Here is a 14,948-nt window from a genome sequence, read left to right on the forward strand (position 1 = left end):
ATTTAGTATCATAAATACAGTATGCATATTTTAAACATATATATTAATTATATTTGTATTTATTTTTATTCCATACAATATTTTATTAACTATACACTGGCCTTTGTATTACAGCAAAACGTTATTGACTGTGTGACTACAATAGAGTAGTAATCCCCACTGGTTTAAAAGCGAGCTCTTATAAAAGGTTTTTATTTGCGAGGGACTGTATAAACATCACTGAACTGGGCTCCAATATAAATACAGATTGTGTAATAGGAAGTCTGTGTAAGCCTGCTCTGGCATCTCTGTAAACTTCAGCCCTTCCCATTACCTTTAAAGGAGTGTGTACCCTGAACTAAATATGGACATGCACTTTCACAGGATTTCGAAGAATGTCCCAGCCTCACAGTCCACTTTGATGATGCGAACCTCTCACAGTTCGTCACTTGTAACCCTCGCTGCAAGACTCTGAGACCAGCCTCTTTGCACCAGGATTGATGCCTCTGGTGGCTTTTTGGTGAGTGGGACACGACACAACAGCAGGACATCAACACATAGGAATAGTCAGCTTATAATTTGAATTTAAATCGAGGGATTTACTTGTGCTAGCAGCATCAGCACCTTTAAAGAAACAAACTCCGTGTATCCTCTCCAGACCAGGACAAACCCAAAAACAAAGGTAAGGACAAGATGTCCAGACGAAAGATGAAAGGCCTGACCCGTATAGGTCGCCAGGTCAGCGAGGACCCAGACCTGGACAACCTGCTGTCCACCCTCTCCCCCGAGGAAATAGAAGAGCTGAAGATGGACATGATGAAGGTGCCAGATGTTAACCCCGAGGATGGGCTCATCATTCCAGGGGAGAGCCAACCTGCGCAGCCACTTATGAGCAACAATGTCCGGGATGCAACGACGAAACAGAGAGACACCAAAGGGAGGCTCAGCCAGAGGGAATCATCACTTGAGGTTTGTGAGGAAATATGCTTTGGCTTTGACTCATGAGTGTTTTAAGATGAAGTATGATCGTCATCTCTCTCTTCATATGTTTATATTTGACTTCCCTTTGCCAGTTTTGAGACATAACCAGATTTAAAAGGAGCTATGAAATCAAACTGACTGATATGTTACAGCATTGCATAATACCCACAGCCCCCTGGATAGCTTTCATGTCTATTTTTCATTTCACTTGAAGCAACTGGACCTCACACACCCCGAGTCCCATCAGCTTAAAAATAGTAGTCCCCAGAGTTGACTCCTGTGCCAGGAAAAGCAGTGAGTCCCCATCTATGACCTGCCTACATCCACTCCTTACCCTTAATCATCATCTCCCAAGCAAGCAAAGCACAAGTATCTTCTCCAAAAGGCATTTGTGTAATTCACTGGAGATGCTACACAAATTTTATTGCTAGTAGTTTGTCTGTGAGGGAGCATGATTTCAATCAGTTTGTGTGCTTAAAAGAGAGACACTTAAGTGGTTGGAGCAGCGGCTCTGCGGAGCTTCTTAATCCCGGCCTGGTGGAATTCCTTGGTTGATTGCTCCTATGCTCACTGCCTTTTAAGGATGCATCTGCCAGGGCCACGGCCTCACACAGCAAAACAGATGGAGGCTCACAAATCAAACACTTAGCAAGCTCCTCACTGCAGATGTATCCCTGTGCTAAAAAAATGGATTGTGTCCTTTTGCTGACTGTAAACACACATGCCCTATTGTGAGACGCTGTTGTACAATAAAAGACAGCACATCTGCACGATCAGATGTCTTGTCATACTTTACATGTCATGCAATATTTGCTGTAAGTCTGTGCTACTACTTTTTCTGTGCTCTGTAGCTAATAAATTGAGACTCTGCTGTGATTTATTGTGTTTAGAGTGCCGCATTTTTTGACATGCTGCTTTTCACAGACGTTAAATGACCCATGTAATTTTTTGTTTTGTCATACTGATGAGGAAACATTTCCTTATCACACTCCTCATCTTCCTGCAGGGAGAGCCGAAGAAAGAGAGCCGGAAGCAGGAGTACCTGAGGAAGATGGGTCTCAGCCAGGAGGGAAATGACGATATGAAAGTGGGAATGCAAAGACAAGCTAGTGTCTCAAATGAAAGAGATATCAAGGCGGAGGACAGAAACAGCAAAGGTCCTGAAAGTTCAAAAGAAGACGGGAGCTGGCGTTCAAGTCGAAACAGGAAGCTGGATAGCAGAGAGAGCGACACGAAAGAGGAGGCCCGTGACAAAGAGAAATATGAGGACAACAGGCTGAGAGACAGAAGAGAAAACAGAGTGAGCACAGGCAGCAAAACACAGGACATGATCTCAAAGTTACAGGAGAAAAAGGATGAGAGCAAAGAGAAAGAAAGGAGGGAAGACTGCAGGAGACGAGATGACAGCAAAACCAAAGACATTATCTCAAAGCTACGAGAAAAAAGCGAGAAAGATGTGGGCAAGGAAAAGGAGAGAAAAACGGACAGTATCAAGACACACGGGCTTGTCTCTAAAATGGTGGAGAAGCAGAGCAAGGCATCAGAGAGCCAGCTTCAAGAGTGTAAACCTGAAGAGAAGAAGGCTAAAGCAGAGGAGAAGAAATCTGAAGACAAAAACAAACCTGATGTCAAACTCGAACGACAACCTTCTGAGAAAGACGAGGTGAAACGTGACAAGATGGAGAAAAGAACAGACAGAGAAGAGTTGGTTAACCACAGTGACCACGTGAAAGAGAAGTTTAATGCTGAGCGGAAACCAGAGGAGAAGGCGCAAAGAGAGGACGGTAAGGTTAAGAAAGCTGAGGATAGTGGGAAACTTGCTAACTGTGCTTCCAAAAACAGCCCTAACAGCAAGGCGAAGGAGGCAGAGGAGGAAGACGAAGACTCGAGCATGTTTGATGAGCTCATGCAGCAGGTGCGAAGCAACGACCCCTCCCTCACTGAGCTCAACGTCAACAACTCAGAGGTCATCAAGACGAAAACGCTCATCGAGTTCGCAGAAGCTTTGCACAACAACACCCACGTCAAGACGTTCGCTCTCGCTAACTGCCGTGCGGACGACCATGTCGCTTATGCCATTGCCGGCACGATCCGCAGCAACAAGACTATCACCAGCATCAACCTCGACTCCAACCATCTCACCGGGAAGGGCATCCTGTCTCTCATCCAGGCGCTGCAGCACAACTCCACGCTGACCGAGCTGCGCTTTCAGAACCAGCGGCACATCTGCGGAGGGAAGACCGAGATGGAGATGGTCAAGATCCTGAAAGACAACACCACCCTGCTCAAGCTGGGCTATCACTTTGAGTTAGCAGGACCCAGAATGACCACGACAAACATACTGAGTCGGAACATGGACAGGCAGAGGCAGAAGCGCCTGCAGGAGCAGAAGCAGGCCCAGGCCAATGGGGAGAAGAAGGGAACACTTGAGGTGCCCAAGAGCGGAGGTGGAGGATCTCTGAGGAGTTCTCCCAAAGCTTCGCCTAAACCTTCACCCATCCCTTCACCTGTGCCTTCGCCAAAGCTCACTCCAAGAAAAGGAGCTGGAGGTCCGGCTCCACCACCACCTCCGCCTCCTCCTGGGGGTGGACCACCACCTCCTCCACCTCCTATGGTGGATGCAAACCGCCCAGGTGGTACGAAGAACTCAAGGGACCAACTGCTTGCCTCTATCAGAGGAACCAATATAAAACAGCTGAAGAAGGTACATCAGAAGGGTTGACGAAGAGGTTAGCTCACCGATGCTGTGTTTGGATTCACTAATGTTTTATTTTTCTCACAGGTGCCGGTGCCAAAGTGGCTGCAGTGATATTTCCTGCTGGAATATAAAGTGAAGAAGAAGAAGAGCGAGGGAGAACAGACATCTCACCAGAGGGTTTCTAGGGGATAAACTTTATAAATTCCCCTGGCTGGTTAAAGTGCAGTGGGGCAGATGAAGACAGTGAAACATGAGACGATTGGACGAACAGCCCTCACTATGAGTTCTCCCAACAACACTGGACCAAAAAGACTCTGTGGAGAATGAGTGATGAAGGGCTCTCTGCAGAGAGTGCCATGGGTTTGAGGCTGTTTGTCTTCCATTCATACTGACGCTTGGCTGGTTATTTGCACTAGATAATATGAGGCCGATCATATAACATGTTGGCGTGTATATGCATCTGAATGTGTGGGGGAGTGTGTGATGAGCTTAATAAGAGATTCAAACAACTCTATAAAACTAATACTCAAAAGTATGTAATTGAGATTAATTTGAAAAGTTATTTATTTGTGGAGAGGGAATCCACCTTATTAGCTGTAAATCTGTAAGTCAAACTGGGAATATCAGGGAATTAACAAACATGGCGGCCTGACTTAAGAAAATCTGGGTGGGTGGAGAAAACAAAAAGGTCAAGGTGGTCTTTGATTGTGTGTCTCAAATCTCAAGACATCTCAGGCAGGTTTGGAAAGCAGCCCAGTGGAGTCCTGGGACATAACGAATGAGTCTTAGCACGGAAATAATTACATCATGCATTTTATCAGGAAGTGCAGGAAGATAAGTTTCAGCGTCTGATGTTGTGTTTTGTGCAGAATCATTCTAGCCTGGGTTTTACATCAAAATGTCAGAAACACCATTAAATCAACACTACTGTTGGTTAATGTGCTATTTAAAAGTGAATATCAGTTCTAAAGGAAATTTAATGTGATTAGCAAAAACCCGAGTGTTGTAATGAAGCACATACATTATTACACGTTTTTCTTACAGAGCCTGTATGTTTTCAATAAAAGATTCTGCTATGTTTGCAAGTTTAATGATACCTGCCTGATAGAAGTGATTGGAATGTTTTAATAATCTGTTATTATATTATAATTTTTAGCTACAATAAATCAAATTATGTATATGATAATGTCATTAATTCTATATATATGTGCATATGATTATATTTGTATGAATATAGATGTGCTCAGACGTTTACATCACTGATCATGGGCATGTTTCAGGCTTTTAATGATTTCTTCGAACTGTTCTTTATCCATATTGCAATGATTGTACAGCACACAGCTTTAATTTCTTTGAAAAATAAGAACTGGGTACACAAGTTTTAATTTTTCCAAAGTCTGCACGGGGTCAAAATTATACATAGAGCCTCAAATATATACTTATACCTCAATAATACTTGGTTAAATGTCCCTTAACACATTTGGTAGTCATCAGCAAGCTTCCAGCTGGATATTTGACTAATACTGGTAGAATTGGTAGATTTTATTTAAATTGGTTGGTTTCCTGGCACAGACCTGCCTTTTAAACATTGCCCACAATTTTCAAAAGGATTGAGGTTTGGCCTTTTATTTGTTTTTCTGTCTGTTTAGAAGTATTGCCTTGTTAAAAGAACCTACTTTGTCCAAGTTTCAGCTTTTTGGCTCCTAATTTGAGGTGAAATTCAGGAAATTGGAGATAGTCCTCCTTCTTCATTTGTCCATCCACTTTGTGCAATGTACCAGTACCACTGCCACCATGCTTCACAGTTGGTACAGATGTCTTTGGTTTGAAAGGGTCACCTCTACTCTTTAAAATATAACTCTCGTCAGTGTACCACAATAGTTCAATCTTTGTCTTGTCTGACCATAAAACTTTTCTCCAGAAGGCATTTGGTTTGTCCATGGGGTCAGCAGCAAATTTCAGTTGTGGTTTAAGGTGTAGATTTTGGATCAGGGACCCTCTCAGTCAATGGTGATGGCATGTTTAGAAATGGTTCCATGAAACGTTCCCAACTTGTATAAATCTACAATTCTCCTGAACTTCATTGAGTTCGTTGGACTTTCCCATTATTCAGAGTATTGGGGAATTCAGTGGTTGCTGTCAAACAGATGCTTTTTATGGAGACAAAGAGGAACTACCAATCGTAATCTCTCATGATCATTGGCAAGAAGCAAATAGACCTCGGCCTTGTCGAGTTAAAAGACACTTTAAAACCTTCAGCAGCACTTATTAAAAGGTTTTAGTCTGTGTCTGTTTTTGGCCTGTGTGTATAATTTTGACCCTGTGTGGATTAGAAAAAATTACAAATAAATTCAAACACAATTCTTGCATTTTAAAGTAAATAAAGACGTATGCTGTACGATGCTTCCACCCTGGAAAAGGAGCAGCTCGAAGAAATCCTTATGAGCCCCAAATGGTCATCACATTCATGCCTATGATGAGTGTATGGAAGCTTCTGACCACAGCTGTATATACATTCAAAAATGCAATGGCTTGTACTCACATCAGGATTTTACGACATCACTATGATTTTTGTGGCTAGCTGGGGTCCAATAACTTACTTAGGGTAAGGTGGAAACTTGCGGTGTCCATATGCTAAAAAATACCTTTCCAGGAAAGCAGGAGGCCTCTCGTGTCTCATAGTTTAACTACTGAAATAACCATGGATTCAGATTTTTTAAATTTATTATGTATCTGCATTTCTTGATGGATTAATTTAAAAAAAACTACAAGGCAGAACCTTTACCAGACAAAAAACATTATATCAACTAGCGGATGTTTTCGTAGCATGTATATCTGTGCTTCTGCAGTGGACCACGAAGAACTTTTCTTCTATCTGTTGCTCTTTACATAATGTGTTTAAAGCTACGTGGAAACATTGGGAGCTGTCTAGTGTCCACCCACCAGCTGGAAAGGTAGCCATCATCCAGAGAAAAAAGAGAGCAGCAGCAGCAGGCCAGTTTATCTCTCTGCAGCCTTGCCTCAGTCTCTGCATCCACAAAATGCCTATATTTGGTCATTTCTCAATGAGGGCTTGCTCTGTAAGTCATTCCTTTCTCGTTCCTAATAATGGGCAGCGAGCCAGCCTTCTGTCTTTTAGCTGTAGCTGCTACTCTGACCAATAGTCTCAGAAGGAAGAAAAAGAGGAGAAGGAATGAAATGTTGAGATTACTGGTTTTCAGTGCCATCAGAAGGCCTCTAAGTACATTGCATTGCTATTACTAAGAAAACACTAGGAGCACAGCAGAGTGTGGTTATTTTGCTATGAAGATTTCTATTTGTGTTGCAGAACATGTAAAAAAAAAAAGATTTTATTACGGGGTGTTCTATTGTTTTTCTACCTGTTTTTTAAGCTTTGTTGCTGTAAATAAGGCTTTATGCGATCAGTGTGACGTTGCTTCTGTTGATAGAAATGTCAAAACTCTCATATACATGTCTGGCTGTCCTTTAATTTGCTTCATGTTGCTTATCGATGTGAATCAGCAAACATCTCAAGTACAATGTGCCATCTTTGCCTTTTATTATTTTACAGCTTTATTTTGTGTTGCTTACAAAGGATTGCTTAATACATCTATAATAAGATTCATACCCCACTGAATTGTTCACAACAAACTGTGAATTATTACACCATTAATGATGGCAGCAGCCAGGTGGGGTTTATTTTTATTTTTATGTGCTCTGGTTTATTGTTTCTAATTGTGTAGGTTTTGTGTTGTTATGCTGCACTTTCTGTTCCTGTTATGTTTAAGTATCACAGTCTGTATCCACTGAGTTATTTAGTCCCTTCAGTGCGTTCTTAGGTTGACTCAGTATTTCAGTTATTCATTCCTCTTTTATTTTGGTAGTCTTTTGTATCTCGTCTCTTGCAATTAGTTTAACTTCCTGTTTCTTGATTTGGTTGGACAGTGTCTCATTACACTCATGTTTCTGATTCCCCTGATTACCTTCCATGTGTATAACTAGTCCTGACTCCATTGAACTTTGCATTTTGAATTCCATGGTCATGTTGTATGTTTTCCCTGTCTGCTGTTAGATTCAGTTTGCGTCTTCTCATTGACTTTTGCATTTCTGGATTTCAGCAACAACCTTTAATAAAAGCTATGTTTTTAGTTACATCTGCCTGCCTTTGAGGAACCTGTTTTCAGGGGCGTCTACAGATTTTTTTCATAGGGGTGACCATATGGGGGTAGGGTTGCCATCTGTCCCGTTTTAGTCGGGACATCCTGTATAATAAGCAAAATTAGTTTGTCCCTTATTCCACTTTAAATGTCACGTATATAGACCGTTACCTGCAATGTCACATACAGTGCATATTTACACTATACCCAGTTGGTTGTGCACTTTGCTTCTGGTAAGCCAGAGTATCCCTTATTTGATAATTAAAAAGCTGGCCAATGGGGGCAGGGGGGACTAAAAACATTGGCGTGGCACACAAAAAAACTGAATTTTGAGTTTTATTATACTGTTGTCAAATACAGGTTACTTGAAAAATATAGCAAAAAAGAGAGAAAGAAAAGAATTATATGCCTAGTTCATTTCCTGCTATCAAAGTTGATATCACTGAAAATAGGTACATATGAAAACCAAATAAGATTTTAAAATCCATAATAATCTGTTTTAATTGACTGATTGATTGACTGGAAGTCCCAGTCATCGCTTTAATGATTCTCAGCAGAGTTGATCTGAAGCGGCTTAAGCAAATTTTACTTAAGTAAAAGCTGATTCAGAATAGAATAGAAAGAAAGATATAGACAAAATAAAAACAAAATAAACAGACAAAATAAATATCTAGATGCTTCAATATCAGTTAAAAAAGAGAAAACAGCATCGAATTAAAAATACTCAAGTATAATATAAGTCTATAGTGATTGAACAGTTCTGCTTTTTTACTTTACACCATTCTTTACAAGATTTTTTGGTATTTCTATGGATAGCTTTACGAAATAGGCTGTAATAACTTTAATAAACTCTCAGGACGGCAGCCTGAAGCTCGTCCTTCACCCCTGCATGCTCTGTTCCTTTAAGACATGACGTTGTCTCTATAGTGTCGTTACGTCAGGTGTTTGATAATCGTTACGTCAGGCGGAACAGCAAAGAACAAAATGGAGGAGTATGCCAGAGAGCCATGGTGAGTCCTAAAATTAAAATTAATCCCGTTTTCCGCACTGTTTCAGCGTGTACTGCAGTGGGCTGCGTTTTGAATACATGCCATGTTAGTTGTGTTTAATGTTTTTTATTTTATATCACGTGACACGACCGAAACACCTCGAAACCGGCCGGCTAGCTGTCGTTAGCAGAAATGCTAACTTCGCATACACAAGTGAAGGTAGTTTGAGCGAGCACTGCGTCGGGACGGCTAAGTCACGTTGTGACCTTGTCGGTTTTATTGCCACATGTCATTGCTTTAAATTTACTGACCCCACAAACCGGTGCTTAAAAAAGGCATATAACATCTATTGTAAACGCATACTGGTAGCCATTCGGGAAAAGTTGGAGTAGTTGTTTTAGTATTATTTTGCTTTGGCGCACAAGTAAGCTAGCTGGATTAGCTACTTGTGCGCTATCTAGACTGCAGCCTTATGACGCCAGCTAGCTTGAGACATGTCCTGTTCAAATAGTTTATGAACTTTTAACAACGTCACTGAGGATTTAAAATAAATGTTTTTACAATTACATACACTTTTTCCCGGTGGCTGCCCTCGTGTATGCTTATTTTGGTTTAGGTTTAATTTATAACAACCGTGAACTAAATAAACTTTTTAAAAGTTAAAGGTTGGCCTGGTTCGCTGTTTTTCTCCCACTTATGTTTTTATTATTTTGGCCAGCTTTGAATAACAATTTAAGATCGGATACTAATGGTCAAAAACACGGGACACAAGGTTACTGTCCTTCAGTATCACTGCAAAATGTTCTTTTCGTGATTTAAGATGTAATGCATCTGTTTAACATAAACGAATGGCTATGACTAAAATGGAGAATCCAGTTTTACATACATAAACGATTACATTTTCCTGATTTTGACCAGAAGTCATATTACATAGAATGCAACCATCTAACTATGTAAACCTGTTCTAATAAAGTCGTGTGTGAAAAGTAAACGTGCAGTGTGTTTGTTTAAATTTGAGATGCGGTCATGTGAAGTATAATCCTCACTGCTCAGACCTTGTGTTGAAACGTAATGCTTCATGTTTTACACTGGGTCAGAGGTTGTCATTAAAATAGGACACAGAGAGTGACCCTGTGTGTTTGTGTGCGTGTCTGTGTTTTTCTTCGTCTGCCTCCATCTCGCCCTATCCCTAGCATCGTTTTCTGTCACACCAACCCTCTGCATGCCCTCCTCCACTACGTTGCCCCTCTGAGGGCTTCCGCTTTTGCTCATGTCTGGCAGGTCTGTATTCAGCATCTCTTTTTTTTTTTTTTTTTTTTTTTTTTTTTTTTTGGTCAAATGTGTGTGTGTGTGTGTACACATATATAATGTATGTATGTATGTACACACTAACCGTCCACAGCACATGTTCAGACCATCTCAGCCTTGCCTCTCAAACTTAGTTTCTGTTTAAACTGAGCTTTCGCTATAATACTCATTTCTAATCCTGTCCATTGTCTCTTAGTTCACTGCCAATCTTAACATCTTCATCTCAGCCTCCTGTCTTTTTGTTAGTGCCACTGTCTGCACATCATACATCTCGGCAGGTCTCACTACTATTCTTTTGTAAACCTTCCCTTTCACTCTTGCTGTCATAAATCAGCCCTGACACTAGTCTCCATCACCACCGCCCTGCCGAATCTCTTCTTCACTTCTCTTGTGCACTGTTGGTTGCTTTTGGATGTATTTAAACTCATCTGACTACTCTTCACAGCTTCACTGTTACATCGGTCTCCCTCTCAAAGGCCAAGTCTGTGTGTGTATAGTTAGATTTTACGAATGTTGATATTCAGATGACCTATATCTTATTGTCATATTACCAGTAATAAACTAGTTCTTCTTCCTTTACCTTTGGATTAATTTAGACTTACAGGGAACATTAAGAGATTGTTATGAACATGCAATGAGAGATCTCAAATGTCATGACATTATTAACTTAAGCAAACTAAAATGTCTGTGTTCTGCTTTTAGCCCCTGGAGGATTGTGGATGACTGTGGGGGAGCTTTCACCATGGGAGCTATTGGAGGAGGAATATTTCAGGCAGTGAAAGGCTTCAGAAATGCACCCTCGGTAAGTTCAAGGACTGTTTTCTGGTCTCAGTCAAAGCTGACATTCAAGGTACTGTCCTTGGGGTCGGTGTCACACTCAAAAACACTTGATGATGAAGCAGTGTTTCTGTCCCTGTAAACAGGAAATTTTCTTTTTAACCCAACCTGAATTTCGAAGACGCACCATTTTCTTTTCAACTTATGTTATCAATCATAATCTGAAAATTCTAAATCTTTGGTCTCAGAAATCCTGACCTGACAGTGAATTTCCACTGATGCATGTTTTTTGTCTCTCTTTTTTATGTAGGGGATGAGCCACAGAATGAGGGGTAGCTTAACTGCTATCAAGACCAGAGCCCCACAGCTCGGGGGTAAGAACAATTGCCGAACTGTTTCAAAGGTCATTTCTCTTCCTTTGTAAAGAGCATGGGCTGTAGTCAGCAGCATGTTGTACATCGTCTGCAGTTCCGATGGTGACAAGTTAATCTTGGGAAATATTTCAGCTCCGTATATTAAAGTAATTATCCTTTAATTAAATAAGCTGCTATTGGAGCCCGAAGGCATAATCTGTGTACAGAATTTTTAATACTTTATTTGCTGTTGAAGTGTGTTAGTGGTAGAAGTCACTTGTGTAAATATGTGACGTGGGTGATTGCTTAACAAAGTGACAAGCGTATCTTCACTGATAACTTCAGCTGATGCAAATCTTTTCTTTGGCGTGTTGCAGGTAGCTTCGCAGTATGGGGAGGCCTCTTCTCCATGATTGACTGCGGTTTAGTAAAAGTGCGAGGGAAGGAGGATCCATGGAACTCAATAACAAGTGGGGCCATGACAGGAGCTATTCTTGCTGCAAGAAGTGAGTAGCCAACAGAAAACTTGCATACCTCATACAAACAGCAAATGTGCTTTCACATGCATGTCCACATTTATTACAACCCCTCCTGGGTGTGAGATTTTCAGGCTTTTTACTTCAGTGGCTTCTTGTGGGAGGTTCTTAAAAAAGAAACAAAACCTGCAACAGCTGGTCCAGTAAATCCAGTTTAGACTTTCCTGCAGTCAGTATGAGGAAATGGAGTTGTTGATTCTTGTAACTGGTCTGCATATTTTCATTTTGGTCTACTTCTCTTTATAGATTAGTTTTTGCATCACTTTCTGGTCATTTTGCTTACTTTACTGGAGCAGAAAAACTTGAAGATATTTGTACAGGGACTGTGGGGTCCTCATGTAATTCTGAACAACTTTAACAAAAGATTGAATGGACAGAAGTGGTTTACACATTCGCCCGACAAGCAAAAGATTCCCATTTCCAGTGGAGTTGCGTCAGGAATGGCGAGCAGCGGAAAGTAGCATGAAAACACTTGTGCTATATACCTTTTATTGAAATGGATTATAATAAGTTGTATCCAAAAATAGTGGATTAAAACTGATACAAAAATTGACGGTGGGAACATTTTCTAACAAACAGTATCATCTCAGTCTTGTTGAATTTACCTTTTAAGTGCAGAAATGAATGTTTTATGTGATTTTAGTCAATTAATGCTTTTGGTTTGTCCATAGATGGACCGGTAGCCATGTTTGGCTCTGCCGCCATGGGAGGTATCCTGCTGGCATTGATAGAGGGCGCTGGAATCCTGCTTACTAGGTTTGCCTCTTCACAGTTTCCAACTGGTGAGTTATACTTAGGTGATTTTTTTTTTATTAAACTCAATGAAAGAGACTGAAGAGTGTTTTCTGTAACGAGGACCCATTGTGATAAATTACTGTACATAAAAGTCTACCTAAGCACCAGAAGCCATCAGGCGTGAAAGAATACTTAGATGAAAGATGACATGACTGCGGCAAAGAAAAAAAACACTGAATGTACTGCGACTTCAGCTCTTGTTGCCCAGCGCCTGATATGTTTATCTTTGTTGACTGTACTTTAGGAGTGTTAGTCAACCCCCAGCTTGCTCACATGCTTTGCCGAAAACAGTATCCAGTCACCATGCACACAGTAGCATGGATTATAAACATCAGGTCTAATATGTGTGATAAATCTCATCTGATTTTTCTGCAAATGTTCAAAATTTTACTGCTTGTGTTTGTATTGTGGGACAAAACAGAACTTGATCATCATATTGAATTTGATCATCTTTAAAACTTATTCTGAAACAGTGTTTATCAGTGATGATACTACAGTTATGGCAAAATGCGAATATTTGAAGACTGAGTCAGCTTTCTGAAGAAACTGACTATTTTAATTTGTGACTGTTTTTGAATAATTGGAAAAAAACACCCAGTCGTCATATGTCAGTGAGGACCTTTGGGAAGTCTTTTTGATTCATCAGTTTGCTCTTTTAGACTTTTGGCTCTGATCTCACTCTGAGTTTTTTTCCTCTTTAGGACCCCAGTTTGCAGAGGAACCTGCCCCTGCTCCCATGCCCACCTCTCCCTTTGGAGACTACAGACAATATCAGTGAGAGGAAGTCCTCACCTCTTTATCCTCTAGGCCTTTTTTGAATTCCTTGCTGAAGTTAAAAAGAAGAAATGGCGCTGCAGAGTACCACACATCAAACAGTAGAAAGTGCACCCAACTTTATGGACTGTCGGAGAAGTGAACGACAAAACACGTCACCATTTTCCTTCTTGCAGGAGCCATGTACACATCTGCCTTTTGCCATTGTCAGGGTTGTCATGTGCATCTGTTTCACCTAGCAGTGGTAAAATACAGACAGCTGAGAATTGTTGTGAGGATGAGATGTGCTTTTCTATTTTGTTTACATACAGTATAGACTGCATGTATCTAGGTAGAATCTGAGATGTTGAATCTATCAAAAAATATGTCATACATGGAACATAATTAATTATATGTACATACAGTAAAGCTTTCAGTTATGTTAATCTATATTTGCCTTTTTTGTCATGCTTGGGTTGGCCAGCAACACTTGGTTGGCCTTTTTTTTTTTTTTTTTTTATTATTATTTGATTTTATTCAGAGTTATGAAGGCAAACATCTTACCACAGACACACAGATGCCATTCCTGGAATATATTAGTTTGTTTTACATTTATTTATTTTTCAATGGTAAGGAGTTGTGTCAGATTGTTCTATTTTATGTGATGGTGGTTTTTACATTCAGCACAAGTGAGGAAAAGACTGCTAATGACAAACTAAGGCAGACATTTCATATTAATGGAGAACTCAAGCAAGGGATTGATGTATTCTGTATTAAATCTGTATGACAGATTGTACTCTGGTACATTAAAGAAATAAGTTGTAAAGTATGTCTTTTGGAGCTTTATGAATACATTTAGGGACTATAGATTACAAGCTAGAGCAGGATTTTGCTTCTCCACTAGAGGGAACTCCTTGCAAAACAAAACAAAAAACCCCCCACTTTTGCCCTCTTTGCCTGCCCAGCTTGGTGTAGCTGACTCTTTAAAGATGTATTTACAAAGGACACATAAGGAAGCATTTTCCTCTCACATTGTTGCATGTGCGTGTCATGCACCAGTTATCCCTTCTAGAGCCAGTGCTGTGAATTTACAGGTGGACACCGGATGAGAAACTGGACATTAAAGGGGACAATTATGCAGCTCGCACGGCACGTGGGCTATTTGATTTTTTAGAACTGTACCCGTGGCACAGTTTCAGACTTTACTTCTGAAGCTGATAAAATCCCAGAACAATAAATAGAGATAAGGAAAGCAACAGCAGCCTCCCCTAAAAATATTTAATTATGAATGATCAGGAAATTGTGTAAAATCCCCGTCATGAGCAACCTTCCCAACCATAATTTTTAGTTTTGGGAAGCCAGAATACATTTTTTGACACAGTGACACAGAAAACATGCTTAATCAGTCCCCGAACTTGTTGGTGATTATTTACTGTTAATTTGTTGTGTCAGCTGTCAGCTCTACTTTGGCTCAATCATTAAAGGGAGTAGGGCATATTTATATTAACTGTTTTCAAGGACCTTTTTTCCCCTTTAAAGTAATCAATAATCGTTAAAGTCTAATTGATGGCTGGTAAAGTTTTAAGAATCAGCTTTGACTGCTTTTTAAGAAAAATACACTT

At 40.4% G+C, this 14,948-nt stretch overlaps 2 protein-coding genes across 3 annotated transcripts; both read left to right on the forward strand.

Annotated features, from left to right (window-relative positions):
* The first annotated feature begins 237 nt into the window (after positions 1-237).
* Positions 238-7,812, forward strand: lmod1b (leiomodin 1b (smooth muscle)). The gene is made up of 4 exons (XM_005458826.4): positions 238-499; positions 638-948; positions 1,967-3,664; positions 3,743-7,812. Exons 2-4 carry the CDS (start codon positions 673-675, stop codon positions 3,767-3,769), a joined length of 2,001 nt encoding a protein of 666 aa, XP_005458883.1. The 5' UTR covers positions 238-499; positions 638-672; the 3' UTR covers positions 3,770-7,812.
* An 867-nt stretch (positions 7,813-8,679) lies between these two features.
* On the forward strand, positions 8,680-14,155 carry timm17a (translocase of inner mitochondrial membrane 17 homolog A (yeast)). Of its 2 annotated transcripts, none has more exons than XM_003454291.4 (6): positions 8,680-8,825; positions 10,815-10,914; positions 11,200-11,263; positions 11,620-11,748; positions 12,450-12,560; positions 13,275-14,155. In XM_003454291.4, exons 1-6 carry the CDS (start codon positions 8,800-8,802, stop codon positions 13,349-13,351), a joined length of 507 nt encoding a protein of 168 aa, XP_003454339.1. In that variant the 5' UTR covers positions 8,680-8,799; the 3' UTR covers positions 13,352-14,155. The 2 variants fall into 2 exon arrangements, with proteins under 2 accessions (XP_003454339.1, XP_019214881.1); XM_019359336.2 differs by lacking the exon at positions 8,680-8,825 and adding an exon at positions 9,948-10,085.
* Positions 14,156-14,948: the final 793 nt, after the last annotated feature.

The sequence above is a fragment of the Oreochromis niloticus genome, linkage group LG5 (genome assembly GCF_001858045.2).
Source record: "Oreochromis niloticus isolate F11D_XX linkage group LG5, O_niloticus_UMD_NMBU, whole genome shotgun sequence".
Classification (NCBI taxonomy): Eukaryota; Metazoa; Chordata; class Actinopteri; order Cichliformes; family Cichlidae; genus Oreochromis; species Oreochromis niloticus.

Bases quoted from the DNA above. Each gene is read 5' to 3' on its own strand.
- timm17a (XM_003454291.4), top strand. From the start codon at position 8,800: ATGGAGGAGTATGCCAGAGAGCCATG. The intron at 10,915-11,199 runs GTAAGTTCAAGG...TTTTTTATGTAG, and splicing joins GCTTCAGAAATGCACCCTCG to GGGATGAGCCACAGAATGAG. The intron at 12,561-13,274 runs GTGAGTTATACT...TTTCCTCTTTAG, and splicing joins CTCTTCACAGTTTCCAACTG to GACCCCAGTTTGCAGAGGAA.
- lmod1b (XM_005458826.4), top strand. From the start codon at position 673: ATGTCCAGACGAAAGATGAAAGGCCTGACCCGTATAGGTCGCCAGGTC. The intron at 949-1,966 runs GTTTGTGAGGAA...ATCTTCCTGCAG, and splicing joins AGAGGGAATCATCACTTGAG to GGAGAGCCGAAGAAAGAGAG. The intron at 3,665-3,742 runs GTACATCAGAAG...TTTTTCTCACAG, and splicing joins ATATAAAACAGCTGAAGAAG to GTGCCGGTGCCAAAGTGGCT.